Source organism: Ranitomeya variabilis, chromosome 2 (assembly GCF_051348905.1).
Source record: "Ranitomeya variabilis isolate aRanVar5 chromosome 2, aRanVar5.hap1, whole genome shotgun sequence".
In the NCBI taxonomy this organism is placed as follows: domain Eukaryota; kingdom Metazoa; phylum Chordata; class Amphibia; order Anura; family Dendrobatidae; genus Ranitomeya; species Ranitomeya variabilis.
This window is the reverse complement of record NC_135233.1, coordinates 22,219,432-22,234,044: the sequence shown is the minus strand read 5'-3', so window position 1 is coordinate 22,234,044 and position 14,613 is coordinate 22,219,432. Positions and strand designations below refer to the sequence as shown.

Genomic DNA, 14,613 nt, shown 5'->3' with positions numbered 1-14,613 from the left:
TTTGTGCAGGAGGGTGTGATCACAGGGAGAGACCGGACTCGTAGCATTACCAGTCCTATATGCAGAGGACCGGGGCCGGACCACAGCAGTCTGTGGTAGCCGGGGATGACTGGGGAGGGGCGGCTTGGACACAACAAAGGAGGAGGAGGTTGATGAAAATGAAGATGAAGAAAAGCTGCTGGATCCGTTGCAGGATGCTGAAATTTGGAATTAAACAAATTATGACAGCGACAGGTGAGAACAGAGACAAAGTACGATGCTATGGGGGAGAGAGTCAGCCCCCTTCTTTCATCCCCTCTAACCATGAGACACAATAAGATGCTATGGGAGACAGAGCCAGTCCCCTTCTTACATCCCCTCTAACCATGAGACACAATAAGATGCTATGGGAGACAGAGTCAGCCCCCTTCTTACATCCCCTCTAACCATGAAACATAGTAAGATGCTATGGGAGACAGAAACAGCCCCCTTCTTACATCCCCTCTAACCATGAAACATAGTAAGATGCTATGGGGGACAGAGCCAGCCCCCTACTTACATCCCCCTCTAACAATGAGACACAGTACATTATCTCTAACCAAGAGACACAGTATGATATTATGGGGGACAAAACCAGCCCCCTTCTTACATTCCTTCTAACCATAAGACACAGTAAGATGTTGTGAGGGACAGAGCCAGCCCCCTTCTTAAATCACCTCCATCAATGGAGCAGGGCAGGTAATTCTGAGTTGATGGAAAGCATCCTGCCCCAGGACGGGAGAGCAGAGGTAGTGCCCGGCTGACACAAGCTTCCCTCTGCTGCACGGACATGACCGATGTGTCAGACAGAACTACACCCCAACCTCCCCATTATAAGGTAATCTCTCATGCTCTGCGTGACGCCAAAGTGTCATCACCTTTCTTAGAGGACGCAGAATTCAAGGTCTCGTCGTTGCTTTGAATAAACGTGGTGTTTTTCTTAAAAGGAGGCCGACCTGTGAGAGAAGAAGACGATAAAATCAGGTTATACTGGGATTAGAAATGGTCAATAACAGCGTTAAATTCTACCTGACAGATTTACTGAAGACGCAAAATTACACTGGCTATTGGAAACAGTCAGTAAGCATGTCATTACATACAATCTTACGCCAAGATTAGCCAAGAGCTAATAACAGACTGTAAAGCACCTGGTGTAAAATCCCCAGAAACTGAAAGTGCAATTTCAGCAATGAAGCAGCAGAATAGTGAGTGCAGCTCTGGAGTATGAGGCTGGAGTCACACGAGCATATAACTTTGGATGCGATATGCTAATCACACTCAGGCCGGTTCTGCTGTGAGCGTGATCCAAGTGTCAGTGCTCTGTGCTCCGAACCTCTCACATGCAAGATTCGCAGCACAGGTGCGGAGGAGAAGGAGAAAGTAATTTCTGAATCTCCTCCACTGCCTGAGTCGGCGTATATCGGACTGCACTGGGGTGACATCTGAGTGCAGTCCGTGTTTTGAATGCATCCATAGCCTTGTAAGGTTTCGTGTGATCCACATCTCACTGACAATCGCAGCATGCTGCGGAACTGTCAAGAGAAAATAATCACTGATGTGATCTGCCCCAAAGAATAACACTAAGCCGGGCTATACAGCAGTAAGACCGATCCCCAATACAGGAGGTAACTCAGGATCAGTAATGTATGTACACAGTGACTGCACCAGCAGAATGGCGAGTGCAGCTCTGGGGTATAATACAGGATGTAACTCAGGATCAGTAATGTAATGTATGTACACAGTGACTGCACCAGCAGAATGGCGAGTGCAGCTCTGGGGTATAATACAGGATGTAACTCAGGATCAGTAATGTAATGTATGTACACAGTGACTGCACCAGCAGAATGGCGAGTGCAGCTCTGGGGTATAATACAGGATGTAACTCAGGATCAGTAATGTAATGTATGTACACAGTGACTGCACCAGCAGAATAGTGAGTGCAGCTCTGGAGTATAATACAGGATGTAACTCAGGATCAGTAATGTATGTACACAGTGACTGCACCAGCAGAATAGTGAGTGCAGCTCTGGGGTATAATACAAGATGTAACTCAGGATCAGTAATGTAATGTATGTACACAGTGACTGCACCAGCAGAATAGTGAGTGCAGCTCTGGGGTATAATACAGGATGTAACTCCGGATCAGTAATGTAATGTATGTACACAGTGACTGCACCAGCAGAATAGTGAGTGCAGCTCTGGAGTATAATACAGGGTGTAACTCAGGATCAGTAATGTAATGTATGTACACAGTGACTGCACCAGCAGAATAGTGAGTGCAGCTCTGGGGTATAATACAGAGGTAACTCAGGATCAGTAATGTATGTACACAGTGACTGCACCAGCAGAATAGTGAGTGCAGCTCTGGGGTATAATACAGGATGTAACTCAGGATCAGTAATGTAATGTATGTACACAGTGACTGCACCAGCAGAATAGTGAGTGCAGCTCTGGGGTATAATACAGGATGTAACTCAGGATCAGTAATGTATGTACACAGTGACTGCACCAGCAGAATAGTGAGTGCAGCTCTGGGGTATAATACAGGATGTAACTCAGGATCAGTAATGTATGTACACAGTGACTGCACCAGCAGAATAGTGAGTGCAGCTCTGGAGTATAATGCAGGAGGTAACTCAGGATCAGTAATGTAATGTATGTACACAGTGACTGCACCAGCAGAATAGTGAGTGCAGCTCTGGAGTATAATGCAGGAGGTAACTCAGGATCAGTACAGGATAAGAGGATAAGTAATGTGATGATTTATGTAGATTATGTCTATATTTACACAGTAAAATGCGGTTACTATATTCCATGCAGACCCTAATATTATCAGCGGTTACCCGTGTTGATTTTTGATGTAACGTGGCTCAGGTCGATCTTCGTAGATTTGATAGGACCCGTCGTCTTGTTAGAGGAGCTTTTGATAAAGGTCTTCATTGGCTCAATTGCTCGTCTTATCTTGGATAGAGGCGCAAATATTCCTGATTGGAGATTATATGTTAATATTCTTTCTTATCAGGGAATGTGATAAGTTAAAAATCGGTATAACATTATATAAAAACACATTTGTACCGTGTTTGGGCAAACACTTAAAATACTGGACCCCGCTCACACTGCCGTCGTTCTTCCCATCCGCGTCAGCCATCTCTATCCCAGCCCACTGGCCCGTAGCGAACTGAGTGGGTCCACAATACCGCAGCGTGCCGACCTACAAAGAGAAAGAAGCCGATCGTGAGGATTTCAGCTTAGAACCATGATGTATCCAACCATGAAAACTAAGGTCCGCGCCAATGACTGGAGTACAGGATTCAGAAGTTACCGTAATTTTACTTCTCCTGAAAACAACGAGTCCATTTCAGCACCACAATTATTTATTTTTTTACTTAGCAGTATGAGGCTTTGTTTTATGCAGACAACATGGTTTTATGTAGTAACTTTTTTCTTTTTGGCGTATCGCATACATTACAGTGAATTTTATATTTATTCTCTTGTGATGTTAATATAGAAAAAAACACTTCACATTTCACTGATTAATAAATTCTTAGCTTATTATGATCACATGGATGCACTATATATATATATGGCGTTTTTTTTTGTGATGTTGTGCTGCTCTCTGTTGTGGTGGGGGCGTGTTCTTCTTCCCCCTCTATGTTGTTGCCTGCTTATGATTGGTCAGAATCACACAAGGGAAGAAGTACACGCCCCCCCCTGAAAACACCCATTTTGTCTTAATGAAAATTAACTTATCACGTGTTAAATACTTTGATTGCTTATATCTCTGACACAGAGAGGCAAAACAAGCAAAATAAAAAAAGGCTTTGTATTCTGCTCTGCATCCATGATTACATCTTGTGTCCAGTTCATCATGAAAAACTAGGAGACAGATCCACTTTAAACTTTTTTTTCTTTAATGACCAGGCTCATTTCAGTGCTGAGGCATAACGAGGCACTGATAATGTGCCTGCCTACCGTGCACGAGTAGGGTGTATTGTTGATTTACCGGTCCTGTATGAAATACTATGCCATGCCAACTCATAGAGACCCTTCGAACAACTTAAGGCTACTTTCACACTTGCATTTTTAGCAATCCGTGGCAATTCGTCGTTTTGGGAAAAAAACGGATCCTGCAAATGTGCTCGCAGGATGCGTTTTTTACCCATAGACTTGTATTAGCAACGGATCGCGACACGTCGCATCCGTCGTGCAACGGATCCGTCGTGTTTTGGCGGACCGTTGGCACGCAAAAAAACACATTCAAGTGAACGTTTTTTTGTCCGTCGCGTCCGCCATTTTCTACAGCGCATGCGCGGCCGAAACTCCGCCCCCTCCTCCCCGGACTTCAGAATGGGCAGCGGATGCGTTGAAAAACTGCATCACTGCCCACGTCGTGCACAAATTTCACAACGTGCGTCGGTACGTCGGCCCGACGCATAGCGACGGACCCGTACCAACGGAAGTGTGAAAGAGGCCTAAGCAGAAATCTAAACCACTTAGATGCTGAGGTTGCTTTGACTGTAACTGGAGGTGGATCCAGTATCTGAATTTATAATCAGGAACTATGGCAACACAAACTTTTTTTTTTTTTTTTTTTAACAAACTTTAGAATTTTTTTTTAAGCCACTTAATAAAAAACAAGATACACATTTGGTATTGGCTTAATTGTAGTGACCTCTAAAATCAGGTTACCAGGTTATTTTTACAGTTTATTAAATGATGCAAAAACAATCATGGAATTTTGTTGCGTTTTCTTCGCCATTTCACCTCCCTTGGATTTTTTTCCGTTTTTCAGTACATTGTATGGTAAAATGAATGGAGCCAATCAAAACGCCAACTCGTCCTGCAAGAGATAAGAAGCCCTCGTATGGCGATAGGGACGGAAAAATGAAAAAAAAAAAAAAGTTCTACCACTTTGAAAAAGGGAGGAAAAAATACAATGAAAAATAAATAAATCAAATTATGTTTATATCTTTTTTGCCTTTTTAGGGTCTCGTGTAGAGTAAACCCGACTTTTATCACCACCGAGAAGCTTTCAGAAGATTAAGAAAACAACTAAAATCCAGTAGTCGATAAAGAGAACGGAAAAATGGACTCATTATAAGAAGTGAGCGGTGTTCGTTTCCCAGCGGGTAATTACACCCTGCTACCCATTGTCCCAGAAAACAAGGACAGCAGGCACCGGCTGCAAAGTGCCAGGCGCTGATTGTTTGGTAGAAGGAGAAATCTGAGCCATATGGAAAGTACGGGCTGTGCCGCCATCGCACATATGGAGGGACCAGAGCTGCCAATCGGTCGTATTATCGAGGTCGGGGTTATTAATGCTGAATAAACCCATGTACCATGCGCCAAACACAAGTGCATGCAGCACCCGACCGCTGGGATTAAAGTGGCATCCAGCCGTAACCCATAATCGCTGCTAAAACTATTCTCTTATATCTCTGCTTGCTGGCAGTGAACGTCTCCCCGATGAGTTTTTGCTACAATTGTAACCTTTTATGAGCTCTGTGTTCGATAGACTGATACACTGCAGCAAAATCAGACTCAGATGCTGTCGTTATATGTTAATTAATAGGGTTGGCGGGTATCTGGAGGCTTCTCCTATCACTGTTTTTATCATCTTAATATACTGCAATCATATTACACAGCACTGTGCACTTACAATTGCTCATTTTCCTTTCTTCTCCTTCTAATTCTTCTTTTTTCCCCATTAGGTCTATGATATCACGTCATTAAAAACTGACGAGCTGAATCCTTCTACGCTCTATGTAGAAACAGGAGGTCAATTTTCCCTGCACGAGTTCTAAGTCACTGCAAAAGTCCCTGGCAGCAGGGGGAGAAGGCAGCAGCTGGGTCAGGAGGTGAAGTGGGGAATGATTTCTACAAGGGACAAGAGACTTCCTTTTTCTACATAGAGCAGAGAAAAGAAGAATTATCTGGGTAGAAAGGAAAAATGAGCAATTGTAAGTCTACGATGCTGTATAATATAATGATTGCAATATATAAAAGGAGATAAATGCTTTGATGGGAGGAGGAGTAAAAGGAGGAGGAGGAGGAGGGCTGATTTAAACAGGACGTTTCTGCAGCATATTTTATTAGAACTGTGCCGTTCCTCTGTTATTCCTCCTGAAAATATAGGAATCAACTGTTTGTAGGGTCACATAAGCAACCCTAATACCCAGAAGTCATTTTCTCCACATATTTCCAGCAGAGAGACACCACAAAATTTTATATTAGGAAGAAATAAAAATTCACATGTGAAATGTCAGTAAAAATGAAGAAAACCTAAAAAACCAAATGCTGCAGAACTCCAGCTCCACACTAGTAAACATGACGAGGGAGCCCCCTGGTGGCCACGTCACCCTGCAACATAAATTGTGTGTGGCGCTTACTGGACCAATTAATCTGGCTTCAATCATCATCCGCTCTAATTGCATCTACAAATGCTGCGCGGCTACATATCATAAAGCCCCAAAATATCCGACTGTAATCTCCTCGTCACATTCTGACATGTTAATTGCTGCGAGATTGGGAAAACACATCACTCACCAAGAAGTGAATCGTAAAGAGCAATGGATGCACGGGGAAATCAAAAGCAAAGCAGAGAGTCATAAATATGCCTCTTCTTCATACCCTCCTCTGCTGCCACTAACGAGCAAAAGGACAGAAAGGGAACCCAGCTTCTACGCTCCCGGGGATAATTATGGACATGAAGACAATCAGGTGGGCAGCAAGGCGCATCAGCAATACCCCAGCGATTCCCCCTCAGTCTCTGCATTTTTTTCATCCCATTTAGTTCCATATTACAATAAAAACTGAGAAGGATATACAAAAATCCCCTCCGTCTTCGCTCAGCAATGTCCCAACTGGCTGCAGCAGGATCCTCTCCCCTCTGCCCTGCCTACTCCATTGCTCAACCCCTTTTCTAAGTCTTTCCTTGGTGAAAAGTGGTAAATATCAGGAAGAGATTCTATCACAAGGGGTTCACTACTTTAGCTATCTCCATATGTTTCTAAAATAGTCACAAGTTACTAATATAGTTGTGTTCATGAATTTGCCCCGATCTTCAGATATCAGCGCCCACCCCGGGCCCACTTCAGGCTTGGGCTTCGGAGTGAGGACAGGTCATTATAGCTGGGCGTGAAGGGGGCTCATTTCAAAAGCAAAGTCTTTTTTTCACTGATGGCCAATACATAGAAAGAGAAGGGGGCTGGCTAAGCTATTGGAATAAGGCATCAGCCAGTCCCCTTTAGGTACTGAAAGTTGAGTTACCAGGACTGGAACGGATGTCTTTAGATCAGGGCAACTCTTAACACACCTAAAGATCATCGTTTTTGAGAGTGGGCGACCCCTTTAAAGAGGAACACAAAACTAAGAAATAAATGGAAGCAGTATACAGGAGATAGGCCTCCAATACGGAGGGAATGGACAATCATCAGATGTGTAGTAGTAGTGTAGTGGTAGTGTAGTGTATTTTTATAGTACTATTAATTCCATGGTGCTGTACATGAGAAAGGGGTTACGTACAGAGTTATAGATATCACTTAGAGTAAACAAATTTACAATGACAGACTGGTACAGAGGGGAGAGGACCCTGTCCTTGCGGACTTACATTCTATGGGATAATGGGAAGAGACAGAAGGTTGGGGGTGCGGCAGCTTGGGTGGTTGGTGAGGCGGCAGCTCGGGTGGTTGGTGAGGCAGCAGCTCGGGTGGTCGGTGATGTGGCGGCCGCTCGGGTGGTCGGTGAGGCGGTGGAATGGTTATTGCAGGCTGTAGGCTTTCCTGAAGAGATGGGTTTTCAGGTTCCGTCTGAAGGATCCGAGGGTGGTGGATAGTCGGACGTGTTGAGGCGTGGAATTCCAGAGGATTGGGGATATTCAGGAGAAATCTTGGAGGCAGTTGTGTGAGGAACGAATAAGTGTGGAGGAGAGAAGGAGGTCTTGGGAGGATTGAAGATACGTGAGGGAAGATATTGGGAGATTAGTTCAGAGATATAGGGAGGGGACAGGTTGTGGATGGCTTTGTAGTTCAGTGTTAGTAGTTTGAACTGGATTCGTTGGGGAATTGGGAGCCAGTGGAGGGATTTGCAGAGGGGAGAAACAGGGGAGTAGCGAGGAAAGAGGTGGATTAGCCGAGCAGCAAAGTTGAGGACAGACTGGAGCGGTGCAATAGAGTTAGCGGGGAGGCCACAGAGGAGGGTGTTGCAGTAGTCGAGGTGGGAGATGATGAGGGCATGCACAAGAGTTTTGGTAGATTGTGGGCTGAGGAAGGGACGGATGCTGACAATATTTTTGAGTTGGAGGTGACAGGAGGTGGCAAGAGTTTGGACGACTGGTTTGAAGGACAGGGCAGAGTCGAGAGTTACGCCGAGACAGCGGATTTCAGGCGCGGGAGAGAGCGTGATGCCATTTACCGTAATAGATAGATCAGGTATGCACTGATATTAGCGCATTTTACAGCACAATTGGTGGTCTTGTATTTATTTCTATGTAGCTACATAGTGGGCCCTAAGAATGATTTTCTCTGGTGGGCCCAAGGTGCTCCAATCCGACACTGATGGGACGTCTCACTCAGCGGGCACTAAAACAGTCTACTGGTCACCACTGACAGCAGGCGGTCACCCCAGACAGCCGGCAGACGCCACCGACAGCCGGCAGACGCCACCGACAGCCGGCAGACGCCACCGACAGCCGGCAGACGCCACCGACAGCCGGCAGACGCCACCGACAGCCGGCAGACGCCACCGACAGCCGGCAGACGCCACCGACAGCCGGCAGACGCCACCGACAGCCGGCAGACGCCACCGACAGCCGGCAGACGCCACCGACAGCCGGCAGACGCCACCGACAGCCGGCAGACGCCACCGACAGCCGGCAGACGCCACCGGCAGACGCCACCGGCAGACGCCACCGGCAGACGCCACCGGCAGACGCCACCGACAGCCGGCAGATGCCACCGACAGCCGGCAGACGCCACCGACAGCCGGCAGACGCCACCGACAGCCGGCAGACGCCACCGACAGCCGGCAGACGCCACCGACAGCCGGCAGACGCCACCGACAGCCGCCACCGACAGCCGGCAGACGCCACCGACAGCCGGCAGACGCCACCGACAGCCGGCACCGACAGCCACCACTGACAGCCGGTGGATACCACGGACAGCCGGCAGACACCACGGACAGCCAGCAGACACCACAGACAGAAGCGGGCGTGTCTGAAGGGTCTCCCCCCAAATGATGCAGCTAGGCAGCAATGCCTGAGGTTTTGTTTTCAGACAGTGGAGACATTTTTCTCTTCTCTTTCCCAATTGTAAACACATGAACGCTCGGCCGAGTCGAGCACTCGCGTATATAGGAGAGACAGGAGACGTAACTCGGGATGTAACCTGCTGATCTGTTCCTTGTTCACCCTGAGAATGGTTGAATCTTACTGCACTGTTCTAAGATGTGGCTGAGGCTCGAGGAGGAGGCTGTAGAGCGGAAGGCTGGAGGAGGCAGAGGCTGGAGGCAGAGGAGGAGGCAGAGGCTGGAGGAGGCAGAGGCTGGAGGAGGAGGGAGGCTGGAAGAGGCAGAGGCTGGAGGCGGAGGCTCGGCCAACCTCAGGTGACACAGGGAATAATTCTTGATATATCGCTCCATTTGAATTGTAATATAAAATGACATAGGCTCATGGGATATGAGGAGATTAAGGGAAGGAAGAGCTGGGATATTATTTTAAAATGTGTATTTTTTTACATTTCGCGTTTCCTTTAAGAATGTGGATAGTGGGATCAAATCGATAAGGTAGGAATGATAAAGCCATAAATCCTGTAGGTACATGCACTATAGAGACAAATATAAGTCCGCAATCACTGTAGAAAGTTCTGCAACTACTCAAGATCTCTGATTACAACCAATGAATTTTTGTTTACATCTAGAAAGTAGGTACATTTCTGATACATCACACAGCTGAGGGTTTGAGACAATTGTATCCTGTGTAGACAATACTCTGTCTTTCCTGGATCCATTTTCAGCCTACCCCAGATCCATTTTCAGCCTATCTTGGATACATTTTCAGCCTACCCCGGATACATTTTCAGCCTATCCCGGATACATTTTCAGTCTCAGGTCTGCACAGGATAAATAAGAATCTTCTCATTCACTGTCGGCAAGCAGAGATCTTAGCAGGGTTTTCCCACTTTAAGAAAACCGGACCCAAACACTTTTATATACATAAAACAAACAGCAGGTACTTGCCCTCCCGGACTCCCTGCTGCTGCTCTGCTCTCTGTTTTGGTTGCAGCCGTAACATCACATCACAGCTGCAGCCGATCAATGTGGAGGGCAGTAATTGGCTGCAGTCAATCAAGCGTTTGGGGTCTACTTTTCTTAAAAAGTGTAAAACCCCTTTAAAAAAAAGGATAAGGAACTGAAACGATCTCTATTAGAAAGTTGCATTTTTCATTCTACAATGCTTTTCTCCCTATCTGGGTGAAGCTGGAATAGGTTTAATATCCTGGCCATGAAGAGGTTAATGTTTCGGAGCAGGGGCTGACAGCTGTGTGACTGTACGTGCTGGCATCCGTGGCCATCAATCACACAGGGAAGTAGTTACCTTCTGTCCGGCTATCAGCACCCGGTCTCCCAGCTTCAGACCAGACGACTGGAGCGACGTGTTTCCCAGCAGATTGTTGTATTTGGGGAGGGAGATTTCTGAGAGATCACACAGCAAGGGCATGGCATCCAGCAGGATCTGTTTGATCTCTTTTGCTACGGCAGCTGCGTCTGCCATCTCCAGGGGCATGTCCACGGGGTCGGGAACCACATCCGCTGGGACACGGCCTTGGTCGTCCTGTAGAGAGACAAAGAGTTGAGTGACGGGGAAGTCCTGGATAAAACATGCTCCAAGAGGAAGGAGTCTTCGCAATGCACAGAGTCCTCAGTATTCATGAGCGGTGAGCAAACCCACCCACACCGGCTGATTGATTCCTTCCCGTGCACGGGAATAAAGGGAAAGCTGTCAATCAGTGGCAGCAGGGTGGAGCCAAGCAGCTCATGACTACAAGACAGTGCTGCATCTGATAAAGTATCTCACTGAAATCTGACAGATTCTCTTTAAACGGTATTATCAATGTCAAACTTTGATCACCACAAAAAAAAAAAGTTTTGAGACCTTCTTATATACTTTGACTTGTAAGATAATATCATTTGTAATGTCCCTGCTTGCTGTCCGAATAAAACATTAAAAATTCAGGGGCCAAAAATTTGTCCCGACTTAAAGGGGTTGTTCAATCAGAATATATCGAGGAAGTATCCTTAGGATGGACGATTCAATATCAGATCTGTGTGACACCCAGCCCCCCCACCGATCAGCTGCGCAAAAGCTTTGACTCCCACCGATCTGATACTGATGACTTATCCTACGGAAAAGCTTGCGTTATATTACTCGTATTCAGCTGGCGCAGATCTACTTTCATACAGCTGAGGGTCTGTCACCTTGTATCAGTCAGGCAGGTCTGAAACGCGCGTCGGGGTGGACACACATGCTGTCGTGCTGTTTGCTCTGTGGTCTCTATCAGGTATGCACTAATTAATCCAATGCCCGTATACTAATTGTGCCTTTCTGTATGGCCTAGCTATATTACTGGCTTGGACCACCCGCCATCAGACCCTATCACTTGGTACTGACTCTGGACTCCTAACTGGAAATCTTAAGTACTTATGTGTTGGCGTGCCCCCAAGTCATCTACTATTTAAAGCATGAGCTTGCATCGTGCATCCTGCACTCTGTTGTACTGCACATATCCACTTTTTCCCCCTTTCATCTGTTTTGATAGAATTGCCATAATAAAGTATTTACATTTTTTATTCATTCATGGGCTGTATGATCGTTTTTTCTTCCTCTCTCTATGATGCAATGAAGCAGAACCTCTACTTTAAGCAGTAAATGTTTATGTCAATATAAAAACAGAATGTTCCTCTCCACTGACAGCAGAGACTTTTTTTTTTTTTTTTTTTAAAGAGGAGGAAATTAAATGCAAAGAATATAGGAAAGTTGCAAAGTTTATGTTTAGCAAAAAAATACATCTTTAATTATTTTTGGTTCTCCTTTGGGAGCAGACACTGGGCAAAATCAGTCTCCATCCCCCTCTGGCAGCTGACAGAGTCTGCCTTCTTTCCCTGTAGATGTATTTTCAGATACAATGCCATGTACTGAGGAACCTCGCCTCCTTCCATTACAAGGAGGCAGAAAGATCATTTATACTGACTGCCGCAAAGTGAGCAGAGATTCACTCCAAAGAGCGAGTTGAGTATGTGCATCCGTTGGCTATTGGCTCATTAAGAGGACATGACTGAGCATGTGCAACCACCGACACTCGCCTCATTAGGGGGACATGACTGAGCATGTGCGACCACTGACAATCGCCTCATTAGGAGGATGTGACTTAGCATGAGCGACAATCGGCTCATTAGGAGGACAGAACTGAGTGTGACCACAGGCATTCGGCTCATTAGGAGGATGTGACTGAGCATGTGCTGCCGCAGGCACTCGGCTTATTAGGAGGATGTGACCGAGCATGTGCTACCGCAGGCCCCCGGCTCATTAGGAGGATGTGACTGAGCATGTGCTACTGCAGGCACTCTGCTCATTAGAAGGATGTGACTGAGCATGTGCTACCGCAGGCACTCGGCTCATTAGGAGGATGTGACTGAGCATGTGCTACCGCAGGCACTCTGCTCATTAGGAGGATGTAACTGAGCATGTGCTACCGCAGGCACTTGGCTCATTGGGAGGATGTGACTGAGCATGTGCTACCGCAGGCCCCCGGCTCATTAGAAGGATGTGCACATTGCTATACTCTGAACACTAGGTGGCGCTATACTAATGTATGTCAACTTTTTAGAGAATGGCAATTATTATTCCTGTTTTATTATCTATTCAATAATTCTGATAATTATTGGTGGGACGACCCCATTCATAGAAGTTTTTTCATGCTCACAAACACACTAGTGACAAATGTTAGAAGTCATAGGCACAGAAATAAAGTGTCACTTCCTGTGCAGAGCATTTCCACCCCACACGTGAGAAGATCTGCTGACTGCACAATAGGACAAAAAATAACTAAAATTAACCCTGCAGTGACTGGGGATATTCCCAGGGCATGAGAGTTGTGCTGATGCTGGACTTCACCGGTCTCCTATCTGTTGTTCTAAGGCAATAGCCCGGTTTCAGTATAGTATCGGATTAATCGCTTTCAAGATCTCTGTTTTCCGTAACTGAATAGGAACCTTTATTGTGCACTGCAGAGCATAGACTGTATAATGATGCACTAATGTATTGGAGCGGAGGGGCTTGTGCCGGCCCACGCTCTCCTCCTCTTACCCGGAAGGCAGGGTTGGCCCTGTATTCCAGCAGGGCTTTCACGGCTCCCAAGCACAGGTTTGAAGCGGCGATGTGCAGCGCCGTGCCGAAATCAAAGTCACTACAGGTGTCATCGACATCTGAAAGAAATAAAACAGTTACAGCGGGCGGCAGAGACACACGACTGGAGGAAATGTCACTTATCTCCGCAGACAGGAAAAAACACAACATTAGATTTGTGTAACAAATCATAGAGGGAGGCAGAAATGCTCCACAGCGGCCGTCCACATGGAGCAGTCCTCCCCGAAAAGCCGTCACGCCGAGGCCAACGCCGAAAATAAACCCAACTGTGGCGGTACTAAATCTGAAGGTGCGGTGGGGTACAGACAGTGTAAGCTGATGATGGTGGCCATGTCCCTGCAGAATTCCCACTGGTCCATGGATTTCCGGGCCCATTTCGGACCCCGATATTTGCCAGACGACTTCCTACCTCTCGGCTTTGAAGCCTTCAGGATAAGATGAATCAACTCAGGGACATCGAAATAGGCGGCATAATGTAGAGCGTTCATATTAGTCCAGCGGCTCCGTAAGCTCACGTCTGCCCCCACGTCAATAAGGTGCGAGGCGAATTTTGCAGCAGTCTCTGCGTCTCCTGTGAGATAAATCGCACGTACCTTTAAGAAGTAACCATAGCTTGCGGTGACGAAGACAAAGCTCTCAATGTCAGATCTGTCATTGCCCTTCATTGTTTTGCTTTCAAAATTATTTTTTTTGCACTTCGACTGACAGAATAGAGGGAAGATAAAGAGCGGGATGTGCACACATATAACACAGAGTGGAACACTATTTCTCAATACATCATTTGCAAATACATGGAAACTGATCAACCGCAAAAAGTTTTAAGGTGTATGAAAAAAAAATATTATCAGAATCCTCCTCATTGGGAGGTTGAGTGGCGTTATACATCGCGTGTCCCATTTAATAGAATAGACCTTGTGCAAGGAACCTGCTGGCTCCGGCCACAACCGCGCAGGCACCAGTCGAAGCAATGTCATCAAAGCAGATTACCTCTCCATGCAGAAATAAGCGGCACCAGAGAAAACCCTTTAACAAGTCGAAGGCAGTATATAAAAATGTGGAGATACTGTCATGTGCCGCTGACTGCTGCATTGGAGGCGAGTGCGGATGACGTTACGACCCTCACAATTGGCGGGTGTCCAGTTCTATTGAATAGGCCACATTGGCATCTGGACAGG

General features: G+C 46.4%; 1 protein-coding gene across 3 annotated transcripts in view; it reads right to left on the bottom strand.

The window, feature by feature from the left end:
• Window positions 1-14,613, bottom strand: part of CLIP4 (CAP-Gly domain containing linker protein family member 4) — a 51,356-nt gene that overhangs the window by 21,694 nt on the left and 15,049 nt on the right. For 2 of the 3 annotated variants that reach the window (XM_077282109.1, XM_077282111.1), the window contains 7 exons: window positions 13,848-14,009; window positions 13,379-13,497; window positions 10,610-10,846; window positions 3,094-3,229; window positions 2,862-3,002; window positions 897-974; window positions 51-197 (listed from right to left, as the gene is read on the bottom strand). In XM_077282109.1, the coding sequence (XP_077138224.1) occupies window positions 51-197; window positions 897-974; window positions 2,862-3,002; window positions 3,094-3,229; window positions 10,610-10,846; window positions 13,379-13,497; window positions 13,848-14,009 (1,020 nt within the window). The remainder of the gene's footprint in view (window positions 1-50; window positions 198-896; window positions 975-2,861; window positions 3,003-3,093; window positions 3,230-10,609; window positions 10,847-13,378; window positions 13,498-13,847; window positions 14,010-14,613) is intronic. The other variant, XM_077282110.1, reaches the window with a different exon arrangement.